A 27,259-nucleotide genomic window follows, 5' to 3' on the forward strand; every position below is an offset into this window, starting at 1 on the left:
TTACAATGCGGTCGTGAAAATTCAATATTCATTATAAATTTTCCACTAGTTGTAGTTCATGAAGTATTATATAGCAGTAGCACTGCGTGTTGAAAGTTCTTAAAATCTTGAAGAGGTCGAGGATCAATCATATAAATGAAGCCAGACGTAAGTTCTTGGAGAGCAGTAAAACTTATGTGCTAATGGCACTGTGTTTTGAAATGTTTATGAAACTCGAACAATTTAAGTAGCTCTAGGATCAAGTTTGTAAATGTTGCTAGGCGTGAAATCGCATAATATAGTGTAATATACTTGACAATAGAAATACATAGTAAGGTTTATAAAATCTTGTATGTGAGATTCTTAAAGTTTGGAGATGCAGAAAAGTTGACATAAAAAACAATTGTGTAAAGAAAAAAGTTAAAAAATGCAATATTAGAACAATTGAGAATCGGATTTACGCAGCATGTGATTTCTTGAAGATAAGAGCTCAGGTAATTCTTGATGTAGCGTAACGTGTAAATTTAAATGTTATAATGATCTGCACCGTCACATTCTGAAGTACCAAATTATAATGTGAATACTCTATAATATTCTAAGGAATTATTTACTTCATCACCATAATGCTGATAAACACAAGCACTGATCAAATGGATACTGAATGTGGGATCTGATAAATTATGACTGGTAAGGATGAACACCTACACTAGCCGTCAGTTTCTCTACTTAGCCTACTCATTTGTGCACTTACGCTGCACACACTGCCAGAATACGTAGGTATCTTTTATAATTACAATGTTGTAATGCATCAAAACAGACCTTGGTAGAAATGAAAGAAATAAACGTCCTAGTCGCTTGTTGTTTATGGAATGGAGAATGCCTGTGGTTGGCTATTTGCATATTCGGAACACACAGCATTCAGCTCCGACTACCTGTAGGCATATGACATGCTGCTCGCCGCACAAGCCAGGGAAAATGCTCTCGAGATCTCTCAACATTTCTCGTGAGAAAGTGCTTACGCTAGTCTCGAGAAATTTTAAGACCCTGTCTCAAACTGCCCATCACTAATTTAAAGTTCATGATACAAGTTTTCCTTTCCCACATCACTAAGTGAGGTAATCTAGGACATAATCATATTTTGTTTAAGATTTGCGTGAACCACATTAGATTTAAAGCTCAAGATATTCTGAGCGTGTATACAAGGTTACCTGTTCCTCTGGTCTCCTGATCATCTTCCAAGAACTAGTTGGCTGAGTCTTTTCATCACATGTGAGGCAATGGAGCTAATAATTTCATGCAAATTGAAACAGGATGGATGTCTCTAACACCAAAGGTAAATGGAAACAATTTCACAAAAATATATTTTATTAAAAATAATTTTCTGATTATACAAAAAATATATTGTCTAGGGACCACAAACAATTGACAACACAATAAATTAATATTACTACATAACTAATCTTTGAAACCAACAATAACTACAGGGTTGCGCATTTTACTTTATACATGTGATAGATCAGAGAAAAACTGTTAAATTAACCAACATTTTCTTTAATCTACATAACACCACTATTAATCAACATGTAAAAATCTTCTTCACCAAAACTGGGTACTCTTTGAGGGCTGGTCAAGAAGTTATACAGTGAAACTTTGAGAATAGTAGACTATCAATTAATACGATTTTCTCATTTATTAGCAGTGAATCCCTTGGTCATTTATCTGTCACCCAGTTATATGGTTTTCTACGGTTTCCCATTTCAACTCACTAGTAATTTATTACCAATGCCCAAATGTACTGCACAAATCTTGTTATAACATATTCTGTAAATGAACATATTACAATGCTATTATTATTAAAAACAAACAGTTGTACCAGCTCACAAGTGTTCAGATCAAGACCGGTTTTTGCACACCGAGGTCCATCATCAGTGATTAAAACTTATTTAAAGCACACTAATTCACAAAGGCGCATCATCAAGATAAAATGGAGCCCAGATGAAATAAACTGTAAAAATAAGAAGAAACGAATGACAGTGTGAGGACCTAAACACTAGACCTTAAAATGTTGTTTTTGGTATAACATACCATTATACATCATTCCATGTTAAGAGAAAAGTATTGCTCTTATGGACCTACAAGGAGCAAACAAACCCTCTCTTAGACACCCAAAATTCCTCGTGATAAAGGAATATTATAATGTACTTCATATTGTATTATGAAAAGAAACAAAAAAGTATGAGGCATTTTTGTCCGTGCGTTATTAAAATAACTACTGAAGCTTTTCTATTTATAAACACATTCGCTGGGAGGAAGCACAATGGTGGCAACAGCCATCGTTTTGTTGCCTTCCTTCATTTTCCTTCTGTGACACTGGTAGGCCTACATGTAACATGTAATCATTACTCTGAATCCTGGCAGCTTGTTACTGTTGTAGAGAAGTAGTCTATTTATGTGATGCGTATGTTTTTAGTCCTTATATCAGTGAGTACATGTCTTGTGTTGAGTGAGTGTTATGCGATTAATTAGCCTATGTGTGTGATTTCTTTCATTAATAGTAATGCAGTGATTTATTTACTTTATGCATGATGGTAAGAGAGAAACTAAAGTAAACTGTGCTTAATTTGCAGCTTATTTTCTTTCCCCTTTGATCTTGAACTTAAAACTGAGTTTCACAAATTTATATTCTGGCATCTTCCCGTTATGCTGTGAACATTAAAATGAGTCCCTCTTACCACCAACCCCTTGAGTTCATAAAAATAGTTTTCAGCTTAGTTTCTTCCCCCTTTTATCTTAAACTTAAATGATATAGATGTTGATTCCCATAGGGAACCTGAAAAATTTGTCCCGAATGAATACATTTATAATACCAATATAAATGGTTCATTATTGGACATTATAAATTTTCCAGCTAACTCATTCCTGGTTGTCAGCGTTTCGCCCCAGTGTGCTAAGTTGACCTCATCAGTTGGTAAATAGCGCACCCACCAAGACGCATGGCTAGTGCATACCGTGGAGGCCACTGCGTAGGCTACTGGAGCCACCGGCAGTGCCAGTGCACTATGAGTGACAATCTCAAGTGGGTGTGCTATTTACTAACTGATGAGCCCATCTTAGCACACCGAGGCGAAACGCTGGCAACCAGGAATGAGTTAGCTGGAAAATTTATAATGTCCAATAACGGACCATTTATATTAGTATTTTAAACATAAATATTGAGTTTCACAAATTTACATTCCACAGTTTTCCCGTGATGCTGCCGAGAAGAACAGTTCGATATGGCAATCTTGTTGTCATTAGAGCAATACTGTTTTCTTAACATGGAATGATCTATAGAAGGGCTGACTGGACATGCTGCTGAAGTTCTTAGGCAGGTACTGAACAGATGTTCAGTTTATTCTTCCATTAATTTCTGTCTGACTTAATTTGCCTTGGTTCTTTAAATTTTCTTCCATTAAGTCTATGGTCTCTTTAATGGGAATATTAGAATACATGTTGGTTACATCATATAACACTAATATAGTTTCCTCATTTATTTCTGTTGTCTGCATCTTAGAAATTGCTTCAAGTGAATCTGATATTTATTGTTTTCTATTTTAGTATATTTTTGTAGATGTTTACATTACTGAGCGCCGCATATGAGCATGAACAATGGGTGTGCAGAGGCTCGCAGTATTGCAGTCATGGGCAGGGAGCCTGCCGCTCTCAATCAAGCGGCATGTATCTCAGGGTACTAAGGGGGTCCGGCAGTTTGCAAAATGGCCTCCACAGCTCCAGCACCCGGCCGCCGCTTCGACAAGTAAAAAATACTGACAATTGAAATGTAAATAATAATAATAATAATATTGGCTTTACGTCCCACGTACTACTTTTTTACGGTTTTTGGAGACGCGAAGGTGCTGGAATTTAGTCCCGCAGGAGTTCTTTTACGTGCCAGTAAATCTATAGAGACTGAGCCTGAATCAAACCTGCCAAGTTGGGATCAGAAGGCCAGCGCCTTGACTGTCCGAGTCAATAAGCCCAGCGACATTTGAAATGTGGAGCTGTTTCTACAATTTACAGTAGGTCTAACAGGGTAGTTTTCTTAATGAATTTTTTGGAAAGCATTTAAAGTAGGGCATCTTGGATTTATCAGAACTAGTTTATATCTTCTTTTTTCGTTTATTATAAACCATTTCCTTTTTTTTATTTTTAGATACTTCTTTATTTCTTTAATGTTGTTTGATCAGATTTTGTTTTATGTAGTCTTACTTTTAAGGATGACAGTGACTTTGCCTCTGGACATGTTTGAGGACCAGGACAGTACCGGAAAAGTTTGTGAGAATTATCTAGGATGTGTACGAGGAAGCTAGAACAAGAGTAAGAAGCAGGGTAGGGTTGACTGGATGGATACCAGTTCAAGTTGGGTTGCATCAGGGGTCCTCACTGAGTCCATACATATTCAACCTTGTGATGGATGTCTTATCTGATGGTGCATGATGTTTGCTGAAATTGTTTTGTGTAGCACCATTAGGATAGAATAGGAAGAGGGGCTGGAAAGCTTGAGAAAATCCTTGGAAGGTAGAGGCGTAAAAATTGCTTGTTGCTTACAGGGGTCTAACATCTAAGGTCATCGGCCCCGGCCTAAAAATTAACAGAAAGAATACCGAATACCTGTGCGTCAGAGGTGAGGGTAATGAATTGTTAGAGATGGATGGTGCATGCTTAAAAACAGCAGATGGTTTCATATGTTTGCAACCTTAACACGGAGATTAACCACAGAGTGAAGTCTGCCTGGATGAACTGGAAAAGAATGTTTGGCATCCTGTGTGACAAAAGACTTGCATAAGTGCTAAAGGAAAAGCCAACTAGGCAGCAGTGAGGGCAGCCATGTTGTATAGTGTAGAGACTTGGCAATAACAAAGGCACAATGTAATAAATTAGATGTTGCAGAGATGAAATTGCCAAGATGGATGAGTGGTGTCACTAAAATGGACCGCATCAAAAATGAGAAAATCAGAGGAAGTGATAGAAGTATCTAAGAAAGTACAGGAGAGAAGACTTCTATGGTATGGACATATTATGCGAAAGGATGAAAGCTATGTAGGGAGGAGTGTGATGGATGTGACTAGAGAAATGGGGGGAGACCAAAGAAGGAGGTGGAGAATGTACGAGAAGATCTGAAGAAGAAATTATGGGAGGATGATGTGTGGGATAGGATAAAGTGGAAAAGACATGCCTGAAACATCAACCCCGCTTGAAGCAGGATAAGATGAAGAAGAAGGAAGTGACTTTGCCCTTGTCCTGCCTTTGTTGCGATTAGATTATTATTGTTTTTAGCTTTAGATTTAAGATTAGTTATTAATTTTTGTTGTGTACTATTTTTGTTTTCTTTGGTTGATTTATTTTTAATTTTCTCAATTTCATTTGTCTTACAGTTTCTTTTTTTGCTGTCAGGTATTTTTAAAATTGCTGATGATTATTACAGTGCTGTAATTTAATTTTATTAAGTTCAATTCTTCACTGTGTTTCTAAATTAGCAGATTCTGTACTATATTTGTGTTTGAATTGGTGATAACGATGATTATGCTTGTTGTTTAAAGGAGGCCTAAGATCTATGTCATCGGCCCCTAGCGGTACGAGGTGGAACAAAATGAAACGATGATTACAACTTCAAAATGTATCCACTGACTGGAATCTAAAACGAATGATGAAAAAATGACCATGAATCCAAAACAATTGGCAGATCTGATTTCACAACGCCTTATTTTCTGGGATGATGCTTGTTGTCCAAAGGGGTCCAAAATCCATTTCACCGGCCCCTCATAATAGTTCTAATCACTGGTAAAGCAGAACCATGATGTTTCTCCTATAGAAGTACTAACTACAGGTAACAAAAAAGCATGGTGTTCCTAATCATAGGTAATGTAGATCCAGAGTACATTGCACACAACAGCACTACTCACAGGCAACACAGACCCATAGTGTTCCTCACATAACTGTACTACTCACAAACAATGTAGACCCATGGTGTTCCTCGCATAGAGGTACTAATCACGGGTGCCAGCTAGATCCATGGTGTTCCTCATATAGTGGTACTAATCACAGACCATGTATATCCATGGTGTTGCTCGGATAGTGGTACTCATCAAATGCTACGTATAATCATGGTATTAACTACAGGCAATGTAGACCCACGGTGTATGGCAGATGCCGCCCACCCTCATCAGAGGGTCTGCCTTACAAGGGCTGCACTCTGCTAGAAATAGCCACACTAAATTATTATTATTACTCCCATAGTAATCCTCCCCTGATGATACTAATCACAAACTCAGCTGGAGGCAGTAGCGGTTCCTCAGGCAGTAGTGATTATCACTCTAAGAGGGAGCACAACCAGGCATGTGTAATAATACTAATCGGAAGTCAAGTTGACACACGGTGTTCATCGCTAAATGGTACTAATCACATGGTTCCAAAAGTATCATCCCTTGGTCGTCCCTTTTATTCGCCTCTTACAAAAGGCAGGGGATACCATGGGTGTATTCTTCATCTGTGTCTGCCACCCACAGGGGGTGTTTGAATTGGTGACCATATTTGAAGTTTACTTGGATAGTTGAGAAGGTACCATCTGAATATTTGTCATGATCAAACTGGAAAAGCATGGAAAAGTACAATATACAGCTGGCCCACAGATATACCGCATTTCACTGCATAATAGTCGCCACCGCATAATTGTTGCATCCTTTATTTTCAATACAAAAATTTTATTTTGAAATTTCATTGCATAATCATTGCATGTTCAAATTTCGTTCCTCAAGCCGCTTAAAAGGTAAATGGAACTGCAATGTAAATAGCATATGAAAGCGCAATTTAAATACGTGTATGGCGTATGAGGCATTTAGCAACGCAGTCATGTTTGCAAGATGTCGGTACAACTTTCGCCGAATACATCACCATCGACAATGCAGAAACTACTTCAGAGGACCAGGATTCTGCCATTTGATCAGCTGTAATCACGTGACCTCAGACAAAGCTGCTGCTCCAGTTGACAAATATGCATATAGAATAGTTCATGGTTTTTTTTGCCAGTTACGCACCACTTTTTCACTCATAGAAAATTTTCTTTCCTCAACTCTGTTTCCGTACTGTTCAGCGAAGACAATTATGTTTAGCTTGAAGGCTGCAGAACGGTTTCTGTAATTACCCATGGTAACAAATAAATGCTTCACACGTTAATGTGTTGCTATGTAAATTACTGTTGGTAACTGTTCAGTATTACTGTACTAAAAAAACAAAAAAATTCTCATACACACAGGTCTGCAGTATAGTAATCACATCACACACAAACACATGCATCAGTACATTCCAGATCAGTTGATACTTCCGCGGGAGTACCTAATACTGTAATAAACACAAAGCTGGAAAAACCTATATCATACATGGAGAGGCCCACTTTTGGTGAACTACAAGAGTTGCAAGCAGGGGTATACCACTTGTAAATTTCCCAATACCAGAAAGTTTGATTATGTATTACAGCAGATCTCAAAAATGTGGCCCTTGGGAGCTAGTTATAAGACAGTCTTAATGAAAAAGGGACATTCATTTTGATGCTTACCAGTGACAAGAACAAATATTAAATCTTTTTCATGAATTAGATTCTCAGTTACTCATTTTGTCGCTGTTTGCCTGTGCGTTCTGATACCAGTATGCCCCAGGTTGCAAGGCTTCGAAAGCCATACTAGTACATAAGTGTGTGCGGTGCCGGTATTTCCTGGCGACATTGCCGACAAGTAATAACTTGCAGCCCATAATCATATACGTCACAATCAGTTTGCAATGCAAAAAGCCCAGGCAGGCAAAGCACAGTCAGCAGTCACCTCTTAGGCGAGTTGCTGGGATGCGTACGACGTGTGAATGGCCGTTAGTCTAGCGACTTAACAAGTTATGACGTGGTCTTCCAAGTAAACTTAGAATCTAATCAGAGTCAGTGGACTCGTACTTACTTTGAGCAATATAACTTTGTGAAGTGTTCAAATAATTGTATTGTTAATATTTGAAGTTCCAAGGACTTGTAAAAAATTTCTGTCATCAATACAACTTTACGAGGCGATAGAATAATTTCTACAACAGTAATGACGTGCAACAAGATTCTTGTACTTGTGATTTCTCCAAACTGTGTCAAGTGTTAAAACAAATTCTGTAATAGCACTGAGCTTTATTTTTGAAAACTGCAAAGTGTAAAATCACAAGACTAAATAATCTCAGTTGAAGTGTTAGGAATCTTTGCAAGTTCTACTAACTTATAAAACATTCGCACCATGTTCAGTTGTTTTAATGACAGTGTAAATTCACTTGTGGACTCATCCAAGTGCGATGACTGAACCCAGCAGTGTAGATAGTTGCAACATATCTTTAGGGAACTTTAACCCAATCATTCCCTTGTGGACTCATTCAAATAAGACGAGTGTAATTATGTCAAAATATCAAAGTTATTCCTAAACCACATACTGCACATAGTAGCTTGGTGAAATAATTCAAAATTAAGGAAATGCGACTTAGTTGATCTATACGGATGGATCTTCTGCTGAGAGACCAGGGCTCAGGTCATTAGTGTGATCTTTTAATGGTGATTGGAGTGGATCTTCTAGAACTTCATGGTAACTAGCTGTTGAGTATTGGAAAGCTCAAACCTGGCCCAAAGCAGAAGTCCACCTAGGATCTACTGTGAAAAGCAATATAAGATAGCTTTCATAAACTCTGGAATTTATTCGATAATAAATAATTACCTAAAACTGAGTTGTTCTTATGATAATTCAAGAAATCGTCTCTCTGTACCTAGTTCCAACAGTGGACTGCACACGCCCAGCAGATCCTATAATCTCATGTTCAAGTTCGCCCACACCGTCTCTTCCAGGTATATATAAAATAAAAATAATAAATTTTTTTTTTAAAAAGCCACACACACCAAAACGAAGCCTAATCCCCTTTGCAGCGAATCAGTCATCTGTCATTCTCCAGGACTTATCAGAGGCCAATGATGGTAGATTAATAATGAGCTAGTATCATAATCCAAAAATATGGTGATGATATCATTGAAGTACCAAAGTGCCATAAGTACCTTCTGAATACCACTGTTTACAACATCAATTGTCTTCAAGTCAAAAATTACGACCATCTGAATGTCATCCAGGATCTCATATTTATGAAAGTAATGTAAAAGGGGCAAGCATGTTTATGCCTAACAATCAAACCATTTCTCCTCTCTTCACTATTCTAGACTTTCAATTCAGATATGATTCTTCAACTTTTTCCCTTCCATACAACCTTCGGTAGGTCCCACTAATCAAGAATAAACACCACATTGGTCCTGTGTTTCAATGTGTTTAGCCACAAGGTACAGACCCAACAGTTGCTTGGTGTGAAAATGGGGAACTACAGAAAACCATCTTCAGGGCTACTGACAGTGGGGGTTGAATCCACTATCTCCAGTAATAGAGATGGGAATAATACAATATTTACTACATAAAAATTGTCTTTGAAGAAAAGCAAGTACTTGTTTAAACAGTTAGTTCAATCAACATCTAATCAAAAAGACAGAGAATACATTCCTAGTTAATCCTGCCAGGAGGGAATCAATGAATCTGTTAAGAACAATGCTATTCACAGCATATCTAAACCCCACTATTTAGATTCTTTCTTTCTCTGAATTTTTCAGATACAGCTTTGATAAGATCACCTACATTCTATCAAGTACAGTAATAATACTGAAAATATTTAAGAATGTAAACAAGTAAGCTTTTTTTTCCTGTCCCTCAAACAAAATAGAAGAGAAGCCATTCATAATACTATACTTCTTGCTTCTTTTCAATGAATTGACTCCAACTCAGGTGGAATAGGGATTTTTTTAAGTGCAGCAAACTTCTTCAGAGCTTCATATTTTGCATGCATCGCTTCAACTTCTTCTCTCATCCTGTTGTTTTCATCTTGCATAGCCTCCATGTCCCTGTACTCCTGAGATTTCTCAGTCTCCAACTCATCCTTTTGTTCAATACGTTTGATGCGACAACTGAAATAATAACACATTCAATTACACACTAACAACAATGAAAATTCTTGCTTTTAAATGTCTAAGTTATAAATTTTAAACTTTCATAAATAAAAATGTCCTCTTGTTGTGATAAACATAACTGGAAATGTAAACATCTTCCAATATTAATGAATAAAACACGAGTTCTGGTGTGTATAACTGGAGGGAATATTTCATTTTTCTACTATGCCTTAACAAAATACTGCTTTGAGCTCACTTAGGCAGTGTGCAGTAACATAACATGTTGAGAAATCACTGTAATCAGAGTACTGTACTGTATTGATTCCATTTTCAGATATCTATATTACTCGGGCATTGCTAATGACACCTTGAAGTATTTGCTGAGGTTGTGGTCATATGAAATGTTGAATACAGTTCATCTAGCATCTGCTGTACCTTGCCATGCTTTAGTCAGAACTGTTTCTACTGTATAGCCTACAGTAGACCGACTAATTCCACGATATTACAAACTTCTTTTAGCAGTGTACCTATAAGACAATAATCATGGAATTATGATCAGGATCTTCAGGTAAGGTTACAAATATACAAAAGGAGCAGCTTGGTATAAATTTCTTTATACATATAAACAAAGCTCTTAAATTTAAATCAACAAAGAAATATACATATTCGGGCAAGTTATTTACTGTCATTGAAATATTATGTTGGCAGATAGGCAATGTCAAAAGTAAAACAATAGAAATATTAAAATACAAGGTTATGTACACTAGTATTCTCCCAGAAAGTCAGTATTTTGAGAAAAATTAAATCAAAATGTAATAAATTCTGTAATGATCTAATTAATCCATTTCCACTGTCCCATCTCAGAAACTATTACACTAGGGACTTCTAACCAACAGCCAGCAAAATATTTTTGTGATTTGTATACAAAACCAAATAATTCCAATTTCAATTCTGCAAATAAAATATTTATTATAATGATAATGGTACTGGTTTCACATCCCACTATTACTATTAAAGTTTGTGGAGACATCAAAGTGCCAGAAGTTTGTCCTGCAGGAGTTCTTTTAATTCCAGTAAATCTACCAAAATTAGACTGATGTATCTGGACACCTTCATACACAGCTGGATTGAAGCGAAATCAAAACTTGACTCAGAAGGCCAGTATTCTATGGCACTAGCCACTCAACCAAGCAGAAAATATTTAGCTATAAATTATCTATTGATCTAAATACATCAGTTACACTGGGCTTATTAATACCCATACAAAATATGTTGAATAATAATTGTTTTCCACTAATTAACATGAAGGTGGTTCCTTCCCTAATATGTTTGCTTATTAATGATTGTTAGCAACATTGTTCAAATATTAAGAATGGGAAATATAAAAATGAAATAAGATTTGTGTAGATAATCAACTGATACAGGCACCTGTTTTCTCGCAAAGCAAAAAATTCCAAAATTTTACCATTTTGGCTCAAAACCTTTAAGTAAAATTGTGAAATAATTGATGAAATTAGGTGGAATTACTCTTTGATCCAAGAAGCATAATGAAAGGTAAGTTAGAAAATGCTGAAGTGTCTCATTTAATAAAGCAAATTCTCAACCTACAAGAATTTTCAACATCACAGTATCTTTAACCATACACAGTGTTTACAGATCTAGATGGTACTTCATATAGAGCAGAGAAGCCATTCATCATATTACACTTCCCGCTTCTGCTCAATGAATCGACTCCAACTCTGGTGGAATTGGGATTTTTTTAAGTGCAGCAAATGTCTTCAGAGCTTCATATTTTGTATGCATTGCTTCAACTTCTTCTCTCATCCTGATGTTTTCATCTTGCATAGCATCCATGTCCCTGTACTCCTGAGATTTCTCAGTCTCCAAATCATCCTTTTGTTCAATACGTTTGATGCGACAACTGAAATAACAACATATTCAATTACAGACGTTGCTAAAACACACTAATAACAATGAAAATTCTTGCTGCAGTGAAGGTTTTATGGATCCCAGTCAGTAACGATCATGGTGAAAGGTCATTTTCAACATACTGGAATAGGTCTGATAGGAGAACAGATCTGACTCCCAGTAACATGGTACTCATGGTACCTGTATCTCTTCCAGACTGATGTATAAATTATGTACATAAACTACGCCCTACTTGTTAAAGTGGCAGGATAAAATTTTTCCAAACATCCATGCTTTGATATATGTAATATGTGTTTTCAGCAGAAGCATAACCCTCATGTTTCTTGCACAGATGTAAAAATAAAATACCTATGTTTTACTTCAAATATGCTATCAAACACCTTTTGGTTCAGCTTTTATGCTAAAAAGTGAAAATAAAATTTAATAAAATTATTGGCAAAATAAAAATAGTGAAAAATATACTGCAATAACTTTTTCATGACTAAATTAGGCAAAAATTTTTACCATAAACAAGTGCCTCTATCAATTAAGCACACAATAACACTTAATTATTTTTAATTAGGTAATACTCTGCCTCTAAAGAACATTAACAAGTATGACAGTAACTGATTTCTCCAACAAGGAGATTAGAGAACAAAAGCCTGAACAAATTCGGTAAAGCTGAACAAAAATACTCATGACACACAATCTGAATAAATAATATACGCAATTTTTCTCAATGAACAGAGCTTACCAACAGGCTGCATAGTGTAACAAATAAACATAATTATCGCCAATGCATAAGACTGTGGGATCAAATCACAGCAGTGGTCAACTATCAAAGTACCTCAATTGTACGGAGACATGTATCAGTAGATTAACTTCAATACTGTATCATCATTTAGTAAATAACACGAAACAACACAGGCTGAGGAAGTCTCAGTGTAAACAAATCGCAGCTAGCATCATTTTTTTGTCTCTAGTTGGGCCACGCAAGGAAGATAAATACTTAGAGCAGGACTATTGCTACGAAAATATCTTTGCTATTCCAATGATGTGCAACAGATGGTGTTTACATTCATTTTCAGTGAAAATCAAAGCTATTAAGGCAAAGCTACACAAGCCCAAGCACATGTTCGGGCTGACACCAGCTGCGGTAATGGGGAGCTCGAGTACGTACTCAGACAGACAGAGGAGTTAATTAATAACTGCTAATCAATGAAAGGAAATGAGCCAGAGGAACCTGCACTAAAGAAACACTCTGATTTTACCATAAAAAATGTTAACTGGCTTACCTGATGCGGTTTTTCCATCTCAACGGCATGGAGGTAATGTACCTGATTAGCAACTGAGTGGACATGAATCCCATTAAAGGACTGAGTAATAAATAATATTTATTTCAAATACACTCCATAAAAATTTTTTTTTTTTTTTTTTTTTTGCGCTATTCGATTTACGTCGCACCGACACAGATAGGTCTTAAGGCAACGATGGGATAGGAAAGGCCTAACAACGGCTCGGAAGCGGCCGTGGCCTTAATTAAGGTACAGCCTGGTGTGAAAATGGAAAACCATCTTCAGGGCTGCCGACAGTAGGGTTCGAACCCACTATCTCCCGGATGCAAGCTCACAGCTGCGCACTCCTAACCGAACGGCCAACTCGCCTAGTCTCTCTTATCTTTCATTCACAAAATTAAACCCAGATGTTGCTATATAATAATAACCGAATATTAATAATTGATGGAAAATCAAACAATGATTGATGGACTGCAACAAATAATTATACTGTACAGTATATAATTCTAGTTAAAACAGATATATAGTATCTTGATTCAAGATCATGGACATGCAGAATCTGCTCAGTTTTTGTACAAGCTTTTAAACAAGAGGTAAATTTTGAAAGTAGCAAGAACAAGATTTACCGGACGAGTTGGGCGTGCAGTTAGGGGCGCGCAGACTGTCGGCAGCCCTGGAGATGGTTTTCCGTGGTTTCCCATTTTCACACCAGGCAAATACTGGGGCTGTATTTTAATTAAGGCCACGGTCGCTTCCTTCCCACTCCTAGCTCTTTCCTATCTTAACATCATCATAAGAACTTGTGTCGGCGTGACATAAAACAAAATATATTTGTTTTAAAACAAGATTTCATAATTTTAGAATGTTACATATTAAACCCAGAAGAATAAAAGCATACGTAAACATACAGAAAGCCTTTTTTTTTTAATTTACTAAAGTTTGATGATGATGCTTGTCATTTTAAGGGGCCTAACATCTAGGTCATCGGCCCTTACTAAAGTTTAAAACACATTGGCACAAGAAGGGAATAAGCATATACAGTATTCCATTCATCAGACCTAGATCGTGACTGGAGATAGAAGGATCAGTAACACCCTACAAAGTAGATCTTAGAAAACCAATATCCATAATGATGAATGTGAAAAATCTAGTGCGGCAGCAAAAACATTTTCTGATTCAGATAACTAGACTAAAATTCCTACAGAAATATCAATCCTAGATAAGAAACTGAAATAAAAAAGACATTATGCGATCAAACATTTACCTGGCAGCATAGCCTCTGTTTTTAAGAGTTCGTCTCCGTTGTTTCATGCGAACAATTTCATCTCTGGTTAGACCCCTCAACTTCAGCTGACGATTAAGATCTCTCACAGAAATACTAACTAGCTCATCGTCGCTGATGTCAAGAACAGGACCTGGTGAAAGAGGAGCCTGGAATGAAAAATTTACCATCAGGTTCAGAATATAATTGAATTCACGTAAGCCAACTCCACATTATTCTACTTTACCTTCCACAGTATTCTACAAGTTAATAGTGGTAAACTTCATTTTCACACATTGGGCAACGAAATAATGCTATTGGTCTCATGTTCCACAAACTACTTTTAGGTTTTTAAACATGCCAAGGTGTTGGAATTTTGTCATTGGAGTTCCTTTACATGCCAGTATATCAACTGACATGAAGCTGGGAAGTTTGAGTACCTTCAGACACCACTGGACTAAGCTGGAATTGAATCTACCAATTTGGTCCATACCCAGAGGCAGAGTTATAAAGGTTCACACCCCACTTCAAAATAACTTGACTAATTTGAACAGCATGTTCAGGTTTTTAAAATTCTACCCTTAAATCATAACTATTATGAAATCAAGCATTTGCAAAATATAACCATTGAATTTAACTTATAAAAACTGTGCCATCTTTAATATTTCTCTATAAAAGTATGTATTTTATACCAAAAATTCAAAAATGATATGAACAAATTATTCCTTAAAAAATGATGTCTAGAAAGGCAACTTTCAGTATTTACAGCAAAGAAAAAAAATGTCTTCATCTAACCATTTTCTGAAAAATTAATTTGTGATAGACTTTAAGAATGAAGTGAATATAAATGAGTCAATAAATGTGAAGTGGCTCCTATTCCACCAACATTACTCAAATGCAAAAATACTATACTTCAATAGTACTAGATGAAAGATATTCTGTCTATAAGCAACTTTGCAAAATTCAAAATATTACAAAAACTATAATTTTATGCATTGTTTTAAAAAATATCATAAATCTATAACTCGCCTCAACTGATTCACTGGACACATAAAATAATTCCTGCAGGACAAAATTTCTGACACCTCAGTGACTATAAAATTTGTAAATAATTAGTAGGATGTAAAACCAAGAACATTTCATTGTTCTTTCTTGCTAAACTCTGCCAAAGGCAGTCAGATGTACTGAGGGTAGGTACACGTCCATTCAGCACTCCACGTTTTACGATGTTGGCTTGTAAAAGATCTCTGGTGACACATTTGGTGTTTATGCGATAAAATTAATAAAAACTAAGCCATAGATTGCCATACAGTGATACATTTTTCTGCCATCTGGCAGAGCCAAAAAGGGAACGTCAAAACTGACGCACGGGAAACCTAAATGGCATTAAATCAAAATGCCAGAAATGGTGGCTGAGGAAATAGATGATTATTATTATTTTTATTATTATTATTATTATTACTATTATTATTACCACTACTACTACTACTACTACTACTACTACTACTACCACCTTAATTATGCTTGACATTCTTAAGCAACACACAATGTGTTGAACAGCCTTTTTTAATGCAGGCTCATGAGACTTAACTAATCATTAGAGGCTTCAATTACCTGAAACAAATAATCAGTATTCTCAGAGGACAACTTTCACATGCCAAGGTTTTTTAGTTTCATTGTAGCAGTTGTTTCTCAAAAGTTTGTAAACTGCTGATTCTCAGTCTTGTAGCTCAGAAAACTTTTCTTTTTTTTTTTTCACAATTTGCTTTACATCACACCCAACACAGATAGGTCTTACGATGACGATGGGATAGAAAAGGCCTAGGTATTGGAAGTGGCCATGGCCTTAATTAAGGTACAGCCCCAGCAAAAAAAAAAACAAAACTGTCATTCTGATGGATGCTGAAGTACCAGTGAAATATTTATTAAGGAACATAGCATTCATTGTTTCTAAAATACATCTCCTGCCATGGTAAAACCAACTTAATGTTACTGTTGCAGCATTACAAAATTTTCAGATATTACAATCCAAATCATACTTGTAAATTCATGATAAAATTAAGGTCATTTAAAATTAGTCTGGAAAATTATAGTGCTGCTGGTAGGATTCAAAAGCATCGCTGTCAGTTTTTTATTTATATAGCTACATTTGTGTATGCATTAGCAGCCAATCTAGGAATAAAATGTCATATCAATAATGAGAACCACATTCTAAACACTCTGCTTAAATGATAAAGGAGGAACAGTATGATGGGCAATCCTGTAAATCCTCATTCAGTTTCTTTAATATTAATTCCCTGTCTCTGTCTCTAACAACCTATGACATCAGGTATGATATTATCATCATTCCTCCATCACCCAGTAAACATGGCACTATCTGCTCCCCTATTCATAGTGTACTGTTCAATGTTATAAATGTCAGGTAACTGTAAACAAACCACAGCACTTCAGAGCGGCTACTAAGTGAAATGGTGATGGGCGGCTTCTTTACTGTAACTGCTGTTTCTTCTTATAGAAGCAGTCCTACTAAGAAATTTCGGCCTGGATTTTTCCTAGAGACATTTTCTCAAATATCTCATGATTTTAAACTAGAACCAGCAGTTCACCATTTCACCCTCAGGAAGGACTTCATTAAGCACTACAATGTACAGTACGCGCACCTTTTAGCGGTACATGCACACCCTAGTGCTGAATCAGTCGACCTCGGTTATCTTCGAGATTCGTATTGGCAACCTTTGAAACACAAACTATAAATCGCTTATGCATCACTGTGCAACATCTGGCATACACTTTCCGTACTAGTACTGTTGTTGTTTACACAGCAAAGCCGAACTATAGATTTCATGCTAGGAACAAGATTCGCATCGAAAAATGTTATATAATGTTAAATGATGTATGTGTGACACAGTTGTTGGCGTAAGATAATACATGTTTAGAAAATTCATATTGATCGATCATATCGATTCAATTCAGTTTTCATTTCCATTCAGTTGGCAGTATAACCAGAACCGGGAGAGCTCCCTCCTTGCTCCTCAACCCATACAAAGTAATACCTCTTAGTCCTGTTTACAGATATGAAACTATGAGAATTAATGTCCCACTTTCATTTCTGTGAACTTAAGTTAATCTTTGAACTTTATTTTCACCTTGTTTGCATTGTGACAGACAATGTAGGGCCATTCACTCTATGCATTTTAACAGGACATGCTAAGTGCATATGTGGCAAGTGCAAATCAAAAGAAATATTAGCTCTGTACAAAACACGAAGGCTCCTGAAAGACTGACAGGAGGCCTTCAGCTACTAGTAAACTTTGATACTATTTACAGACAGTGACAGCTCTATATTTGGTTACCCTTGTCCCAGAATTTAACCTGCAATTCAATTCTGTTTAAATTCCAGCTTAGTGAAATGCAGAACAATGTTCCCTCTCCGTGAGTGGTAGTCTTGTCTACAAATTTAACAATACCTGAAAGATAGAAGCGAATCCATGTCCCGCCCAAGTCAAAAACTGCCATCGTTTCTGTCATTCTCCGGTCATAAGGTTAATATCATTGATAATTAATCAAGAGTTCACCGATCCATCCTACTGAGATTTTAATTCATATTATTATATTAGCTGCAATATATAGCTAAGTAGCAAATGTACCCATGCTTCGCTATGGTATTCTACATTGTATGTGGATTTCTATGTAAATTACTGTATACGCAGTAAGATTTTATTAAATTGCATGTCTCTTAGCGTTACCTGAGAAACACCATGGGGAGGTCCTCATATGTTATTTCCCATGTAAGGTGTGAGTTGTGGAATTGTAATAATTATAATGGCAGGTCATCTTTCCTACTGTTGTCACAGTAGAGTTGGGGAGTTTTGATTATAACAGCAGGACACTTTGCCTACTCTGTCATAATCTAGTTGGGGAATTTTGTTTATAATAGCGGGTACCCTTGCCTACTGCCCAACACAAGCGGGTAGGGGAGTTTTGACCAAAATTGCATGCTCCCTTGCCTTCTGCCAGTCAAATCGAGAGGGAATTTTTCAATACAATGGCAGACCCCCTTTACGAATGCCAATTACCCCGCTGGAGAGTTTATGTTAAATTGACAGGCCCCTTTTCCTACTGCCAGGCTCAATCGATGTGGGGAGTTTTGAATATAATTGGAGATGCCTCTCTTACTGACAATCAATATTGATTTGTAGAGGTTGGATCATAATGGCAGAGCCCCCTTTCTAGATCGCTGCAAATCAACTTCAATGTAATTTATACATATAGATATAAGAAAGTATGTGCACATTTAAGAATGCAAACCTTCATTTGAGTAATGCTGCTAAACGGTATGTCATACATACAAACTGATTGCACAATAAGATGCCTCTTTTTAGTGATGATGATGCTTGTTGTTTTAAGGGGCCTAACATCGAAGGTCATCGGCCCCTAATGGTACGAAATGAAAGAACAAAAATTTCAAAGGCATCCACTGACCAAAATAAAAATAAAATATGTCATGAAGAATGAATGGATGGACAGGAACCCAACAAAACACAAAACAAACAAAAACCAGTGGATCGGACTCAATAGAGATCGAAAATAACATTATTACCGACCAAGGAACCACTTATAAAGCACAATGATGCTTGGTGTCTAAAGGGGGTGCAAAATCCACGTCTAAGGCCCCACAGAATGGTACATGTCGCAAGTAAAATAGAACCATGGTATGTGTCATGTTGGGTTATTAATCAGAAGTAGCGAAGACTCACGGTGTTCCACAAAAGATGGTACTACTCACAAGTATTGTACTTTGTACAGGTAATGCAGACCTATGGTGTTTCGCACACAATGGCGCCACTTACAGCCAACGCAAACCGATGAGTTTCCTCACCTAGGTGTACTAGTCACGGGTGCCGGTCCCAAGGGCCCCGTGGTGTTCCTCACATAGTGAGTACTAATCACAGGCAACGCAGACCCACGGTGTCGCTCATATAGTGGTACAACTCACAGGCTACGCCCAGACCCGCGGTGTTGCCCACATGGGTACAACGCACGGGTACTGGAATCCACCCAGCCAGGCTTTTTAATGCAACGAATCACAAACCTATTTCGTACCAAGTTAGTGATACTACTCGCAAGTACATGCAACCCATGGTGTTCCCCGCATGATGGTACGAATCAAGAGTAGTTTCATGGTTCTAATTCATTCATCCCTTGGTCGCCCCTTTCAGTCGCTTCTTACAACAGGCAGGGGATACCGTGGGTGAATTCTTCGTCTGCCTCCCCCACCCACAGGGGGTGTGTGTTTGGTCCACGAGAGGTATTTTATTTCCCTCAAGTCCGCCGACAAGCCGGTTAGGACCCCCCTATCCGCCACCTGGGATGCGCCACGTGGGAGTATCACCTCTCCCCCTGCTACGCCTACGTAGCAGGTTCGTGGCCTCTTTTTAGTGATCTACAGGGTTGGTCCTATGAAATTTCCTCATATCCCCTATATTTATGGGTTAGAATGAATTAGATGCTTTGCTAGTGGCTTTACGTCGCACCGACACAGATAGGTCTTATGGCGACGATGGGATAGGAAAGGCCTAGGAGTGGAACGGAATCGGCCGTGGCCTTAATTAAGGTACAGCCCCAGCATTTGCCTGGTGTGAAAATGGGAAACCACGGAAAACCATTTTCAGGGCTGCCGACAGTGGGGTTCGAACCTACTATCTCCCGAATACTGGATACCGGCCGCACTTAAGCGACTGCAGCTATCGAGCTCGGTTTTTAGATGCTTTGAATAGGGTGAAATTTGGATACAGTTTTCACATATTATTTTATTTTTCACATACTTATGTGCCAGCTAGAATCATAAAATTTGGCTAGCATATGGCCAATGGTCATGCCAATGTGTGTGCTGCATTTGATGATTCTATCTTTCCTTATAAGTGTGTCAAACTAAAAAATATACATGTAAAAAGTACAAAATTTACCTAAAATCGAAAACTGCAGCTTTATCTAACATATAAGGGATCGAGATATGACAAAGTCATAGGACTAAAGTTGTAGATCTCTTCATGCTGGGTGCGATTGTGTTATCCGCTCCGTGATACAAGTTACTGCTTAGCCTCCACACACCTCAAAACAAAGGTTAGCACTGCCATTAAAATTGCCTCCATATTTTTATATGTTTCTGGGTAGAAAGTTGAACATTTGAACATCTTGTCATTTTTCCATTGGTTACAGGCTATAATTTTGCAAAATAATTTTCTAGCTCATCTAGCTGATTGTGCTGCTATCTTTATTTGGGGTGGGGGTGGGGGTAAAAATGAGGACTTTCACAAAACTTTTAAACCTATGAAAACTATAGATCATTGCTTTAGAAAAATATACCCCACTCGAAAGAAATGTGAGCCCCAAATTTCAAAACCCTCCAGCCTGGCCCCCTCGGAAACTTTCGGGAATTTTTGATTTTTCTAGGGATCCTAAGGTCATTAGCTACTCTGATAGCGAGTTTTAAGTTTCTAAGATGCCTCGAAGTGCCTCATTAATTCACGTATATTTTCATTTTTATACATTTATAGATTGCCCCAAGCAGACTTTGATTCATATAGTATAGGCCTATATAAATACATTAACGTTGTACTGCTGGGTAACACACTCAATTGCTCTACACACTCTCAAACTGTTCCAGTAAATGTGCAGAAAGAAAGGTAGTTACGTAGAAAGTATACCACTACATAGAAACACGTACCAGAAACTGTTACAACTTTGGAATAAGGCCTTTTTGGTATAAACAAGGTGCACTGGAAAGGAAGAGCAGGATATATGTACAGGCAACAGCATAAGTAGTACAAAATTATACAGTGAAAATTCAAGATTGGTGTAATGAATAAGAATATGTTGTCAAAAGATATGAAAACTTAATTTGAAATTCAGCAGTAGGATAAGGAAGAGGAGCGAATGTACTGTCCTACAGCTACAGAAGGGAGATGACACCTAATTGGAAGGTAGATGTGAGTAGATACAAAAAGGAAATGTATGGTAGAGGAGTACCATAATACTGCTACTACAACTACCACCACCACATGAGAATGATTAATAGTGAGCCAACATAACAGTATTTCACACACTAAACTGTATAAACGGATGCAAAGGGTTTCACGTATCTGGACTTGGCCCTGTTTTACAGCCGGGTGCCCTTTCTGGCCAATCCCATATGGAAAGATGCTTCTCTGGTGGTTTTTAGTGTGTTGTGTTGTGTACATATGAAACAAAAATGAACATCCAGACACCAAGGCAAAAGCATTACCTAGCCGTGGTTAAAAATCCCAACCAACCAGCAATCAAATCCAGTACCCTCTTAAGCAAAGTCCACAAAGCTAACCATTCAGTCAAGAAGCTGGACAACTGATGCAACTAACTGTGCATTATTGGCAATATTTTCATTCATATTGATCAACTAATTACCATAAGCAAGTTATAACTACAGATGCTGCGATGCATTCCCACTGACATCATTTAGTACCAGGAGATTCGAGTCTTTGCTTTGGTCAGGAGCAATAGAATAAAAACAGGGAAAAAAAAGGGAACAGACTGCACAGATCATAAAGTTAATTCAAACAAACAATTGGTACTAAAAAATCATGAACAAAATGGATCTTGAGATTATCCACAGTGAAAACAAGATTTGATATTTACTGGGAATTTTGCCTATTGTACATCATGGTTTAGGAACTGTAAAAAGAGTACTAACATGCAAGGGACCCAAAGGCACTAGTGGTGTTTTTTTTTGTTTTTTTTTTTGTTTTTTTTTTTTTCAAATCAAAATTGTGGCATTCCACAATCTCAGACTGACGATAGTTGAAAGAATGTTAAACACAAAACATTACAAATAATGAAACGAGGAACGAAGAATTGGTGGCACAATGGCTTGGTCTCTTGTGCCTTAGCCTGGATGTCTCAATTTTAAAATGCAAGTGGCTTAGGATGAGTTGCCTCAAACTCCAGGCAGGTCTTGACTTTAGCTTTGTTGTTCAGTGACTCCTTCATAAAAGGGTGTAGAAGAAAGAATTATTTCTTGCATAATCAGAGAAAATATCGGAAGAGAAACATGACGAAATAAAAATAAGTAAATACCTCAAGAGATACCAGATCTGATTGAAGAATAACATGAGTAGAAGAATGTAAACAAAATAGGGTAAGTGCAACTAAAAATGAGGTAGACATTTCCCCATGATAACAAAGAAGACTGCCATTTCCAACTGAATCAGTAAGTTGTTCTATATTCGAACTGCACCCATGGTCAAGCTGTCTACCTAATAGGCTACGGTCATACAGATGATATACCTGACTAGCTTTCCGGTCGCCTCTTTTGCCCTCCGGAGGCATTTTCCGTTCCTGGTGATAATACAAAACGTTTCACCTCAGCAACAAAATATGGCTTCTCAAAAGTAAAATTTTTGCTTAGTCATGTTCATACGATAGCAGCACGTACACGAACAACAAACATAGACCTTCTCCATGTGCCATGGGCATTGACAGCCTTCGAGCAGCTTGCAGTTGCAGGCAGCTGATTCACAAGCTTTGCTATATGGGCGATAGGTAGCGGTTAAAAACAAAAGAATAATTACCAATGTAGCCAACATGTTACCTTGAAGCTTGAGTATAGAAATAGATGTTGTAAGTGTTGGGAGACTGTATTAGTGATCATTTTTATCGTATCACATTCTCATATCCAGTCTGTACTTAAAGATAATACTTTAAGTTCGCTTCTCCTCACTAATTAATTATGCGAATCTACGATACAAAATCAAAATGTTTGAACGAAATGCCGCCACATTTGAAAGCTTCGAAAGTGAGGTAACGCAGGATCGCGCAGGATCTAACAGGTAATGAAATATTTTACCTTTCAAAGAAAGAATATACTGAAACATTTAAAAAGAAAATGTATTCAGTTCACCCATATTTCCTACGACATCCGATTTAGAATTCCTCAATACGAGTAAATAACTAAAACACAATAGGGTGCGAGAAATATGGCGGCTAATATGCAGACGAGTAAATGAATGTGTTGGGTATTCAGCCCGAAGGCTGGTTTGATCCTCCACAGCTATGCCAACAGCTGCCATAGATGTCCTAGGCATAACTGAAGAGGCGTACTAAGTAAATGAGAAGTGAGGTAGTTTCCGGTTGCTTTCCTCACCGAGCCAGAAGTTGCTCGCATATCAGTCTGCCAAGCCCACTGAGATGCACGCACCAACTGACCCTATGAATGATATTTTCATACCATTCATAACAGGGACTGGCTGCATAAGGAATGGTATTAGCCTACTAGCATCACACATACCTCGGTCACTTTCATATTGTCAAAGCCAAGGATGAGACTGAAACAGGTCAATGAAAGTAACAAATTGGTTCATATAGGTTGTAGTTGGTCTTGTCATTTGTGATGGAAAATTAAAAGGAAGCTCCACTTTTCGTGTGCTCAAATATCGAAGCTGTTTTTAAAGACATAACAACTGGTAAGTATAATTTGATATGGTTTTGTCGCGACTGTAAAGAAAACATTTCGAAAACAACTGTTATAATACCCCAGCTTGTAAGGTGAAAGAAGATCATTCGAACATAGGAACTGCGGTGAATAAAATGTATGAGTTCTTAACTGACATTTAAAAATCCTTACACTTTCAATCGTCATAATATGACAAAATTTTGAAAGAAAATAGGCAGTACATTTGAGTTTCGAGAAGCTAACTAAAGAAGTGCAAGCGACAAAAACCAACGAGAATTTAAAATCCGTAAATGTTACATTACAGTACATAACAAATTAAATGATGTAGACCAATACTGCAAGAACTATAACATTGAAGTAAAGCTTGTCCCTGTGACTGACGATAAAAATGTGTACCAAATTACAGAAAATGTCGCTCATACAGTACACTTGAGGAGCAAATCTAAGCTGACGAAGACATTCAATACTGTCAAAGAGTACGAAAGAAGAACCTCAAGCGGACATCACCACCTACAATAATAGCCAAATTCTAGGACAGAATTTTGAAGAAAAGGAAACAGAGGAAAATAATGGCAAAGAACATACATACACTACAATTCAGACTGTACTATTGTCATAAAAGAACTTTTGACAAAAGATAGCCAAAATCTCTTATCGTTAGTTAGTCCATAATTCTAAAACGAAACCTATGGTACAAGAATGCTTGAACCAAAAATTATGAAGTATTCATGAGGAAAGATGGCATCAGCCCAGCAGCAAAAGCGCAGACCTTCCAGTAGGCTACACTAAGCCCAGTCCATAAGGTTCTGAACCAGCTTGGAGCAGGAAAGGAGGAAGTAACATTGTTGCACCAAGACAATAAATCCATTATCCATATTTCATCTTAGTCAGGTAAAAACTGAAGCAGAACAACTACAGAAGCACCCTAAACCATACTATGAATTTTGTGGACTCGTACACAGGCAGCCTACATACTTGGTCAGTAGACTGTTTTGATGACCTAAACAACAAAGTCAAAAATATAGGTATGATTAAGACGCATATCAGCATAGGTGGAATTAAGACAAATTTTGAAAAGCTGCTCTGCCTGTTAGATGATATTAGGTACTCAATAGTCGTTATCATTCTCCCAGAAAGACTATTGATATACAATGTACTTTTTAAAAATCCAATTATAGTGAATATTTTGCTCCTCCTATTAATTCAACTCATTATAATCTTAAAAAGGTGAGATGGATAGATCGAATCACGAATGAAGAGATACTGAATCGAATTGGTGAGAGGTGATTGATTTGGCAAAATTTGACGAGGAGAAGAGATAGAATGATAGGACACATCTTAAGACACCCAGGACTTGTTCAGCTGGTTTTTGAATGAAGTGTAGGCGGTAAGAATGGTAGGGGTAGACCAAGGTATGAATATGACAAGCAGATGTAGGATGCAATAGTTACATAGAAATGAAAAGGTTAGCACATTATAGGGTGACCTGGAGTGCTGCATCAAACCAGTCTATGGACTGATGACTCAAACAACAACATAATCTTAAAATTTTCATTCATTCAAACATTTGTCATAACATATCTGTAATCCATACACTACCCAATGATCATAAATATCAAACTCAATAATGATCTCCACCCACAGACATTAGAACTTTCATTTCAGAACTTTGTCTACAAATGACATGCAATCTCTTCACTGACAGAATGGAACATACTGCTTACACATTATAATTCTCATGTTAGGTCCGTATTGAAATGTACGTAAATACAAAGTATGTTACAAGTATTATTTTTAATATCCACCCATTCAATACAAAGAGATCTAGTAAATTAAGAATTAAATCTTATCACAAAAAGTTACGAGGGACATGTTTCACCCATATTAAGAGCATCATCAGCCTCAAACTCAAACCTGTAAGGTGAATAATCAGGATCTTGATTGTTCTTACAAATTGTAAAAAGAGGATATCAATGTAGGTGTTTGTCTGAAATAAAATTATTGGAATGTCCTTGGTTAAAATCGTAGTATCATGTAGTATCAAGCTGCATGTCACAAGTTCACAAGATTACACCTACATTGATATCCTCCTTTTACAATTTGTAAGAACAATCAGGATCCTGATTATTCACCTTATAGGTTTGAGTTTGAGGCTGATGATGCCCTTAATATGGGTGAAACATGTCCCTCGTAACTTTTTATGATAAGATTTAATTCTTAATTTACTGGATCTCTTTGTATTAAATAGGTGGATATTAAAAATAACACTTGTAACATACTTTGTATTTACATACTGCTTAGTCAAGCATCTCATCTCCTTACTGCCAAGTCTTCCCAGCCCAAAGTTTGCAACATTTTAATAATGCTACTCTTATCAATCGCAAAACAACTACAACAAATTGCGTCGCTTTCCTTTCGATCTTTTCCAGTTCACGTATCAAAAAATCCTGGTATGGGTTCCATACACTGGAACAATACTCTAATCGGGATCTTACCATAGAATTATACCTAGACCTACATTTATTTATAGTAGAGTCTCGCTCAACTGACCTTCACTTATCCGACATTCTGTGTTATCCGACACTGGTAGACTTAATTTGAACTTTTGGTGGAGACTAAATTCTGGGACTCCCGGTGTGGAGGGTGCAACTGTGGGACAAGCCCTGACCTGATTGCTGGCGGTAGGACCGTTTTTTTCTCAAGGACAGGTGCAGCGAGTCTTCAGTCATTTTCCGAGTAGTATTGGTTGGGTGAGGATGTTATAGTTTTCATATCCTCTGTGAGTATGGCGAATAAGCGGAAGAAAGATTGTTTCTATGGAAGACAAGTTGAGTGTGTTAAAGAAACTAGACAAAGGGGAAACTCTTCAAACAGTGGCTTTAAATTATGGTGTTCGGTGTGTTACAGTGGGAGACTGAAAAAAAAAAAAAGGAAGATATTGAAAAGTGGTGCTCTACCAGAGCAAGAAGTGATGCACTGAAAATTAGAAAAACAATGGAAAAAGTTGAGTACGAAAAAGTAAGTGAAGCACAATTTCTTTGGTTCGCTCAAAACTGGGAAAAGGGCTTGCCAATATCTGGGCCCATTCTGCAAGAAAAGGCAGTATATTTCCAGAAAGAGTTTAATGAAGGGGACCCTGATTTTACTGCCAATGCTGGGTTGCTTGATCGGTGGAAAAAACGGTACTGCATTAGGCAGATTAATACCTGTGGAGAAAAACTGTCAGCTAAATCCAATGAGGTTGTGAAATTTAAAAAGAAATTTCAAAAAATAATTCTTGCTGAAGGATGAACCAGTGATCAGAT

General features: G+C 37.2%; 1 protein-coding gene across 3 annotated transcripts; it reads right to left on the minus strand.

The window, feature by feature from the left end:
* Positions 1 to 1,338: 1,338 nt before the first annotated feature.
* maf-S (MAF bZIP transcription factor K) lies at positions 1,339 to 22,999 on the minus strand. Of its 3 annotated transcripts, none has more exons than XM_068228252.1 (3): positions 22,790 to 22,999; positions 14,471 to 14,637; positions 1,339 to 10,021 (listed from the first exon to the last, which is right to left on the minus strand). In XM_068228252.1, the coding sequence occupies exons 1-3, from the start codon at positions 22,829 to 22,831 to the stop codon at positions 9,820 to 9,822; spliced, it is 411 nt and encodes a 136-aa protein (XP_068084353.1). In that variant the 5' UTR covers positions 22,832 to 22,999; the 3' UTR covers positions 1,339 to 9,819. The 3 variants fall into 3 exon arrangements, with proteins under 3 accessions (XP_068084353.1, XP_068084354.1, XP_067005159.1); XM_068228253.1 differs by lacking the exon at positions 1,339 to 10,021 and adding an exon at positions 11,563 to 11,924 and having other exon boundaries at positions 22,938 to 22,999; XM_067149058.2 differs by lacking the exon at positions 1,339 to 10,021 and adding an exon at positions 11,563 to 11,924 and having other exon boundaries at positions 22,790 to 22,995.
* Positions 23,000 to 27,259: the final 4,260 nt, after the last annotated feature.

Source organism: Anabrus simplex, chromosome 6 (genome assembly GCF_040414725.1).
Source record: "Anabrus simplex isolate iqAnaSimp1 chromosome 6, ASM4041472v1, whole genome shotgun sequence".
NCBI lineage: Eukaryota > Metazoa > Arthropoda > Insecta > Orthoptera > Tettigoniidae > Anabrus > Anabrus simplex.

Excerpts from the sequence above, each read along its gene's own strand:
- maf-S (XM_068228252.1), bottom strand. The coding sequence starts at position 22,831 with ATGCCTCCGGAGGGCAAAAGAGGCGACCGGAAAGCTAGTCAG. Across the intron at positions 14,638-22,789 it reads GCGACCGGAAAGCTAGTCAG|GCTCCTCTTTCACCAGGTCC; the intron begins GTATATCATCTG and ends TTTTCATTCCAG. Across the intron at positions 10,022-14,470 it reads AACAGAGGCTATGCTGCCAG|TTGTCGCATCAAACGTATTG; the intron begins GTAAATGTTTGA and ends TTATTATTTCAG.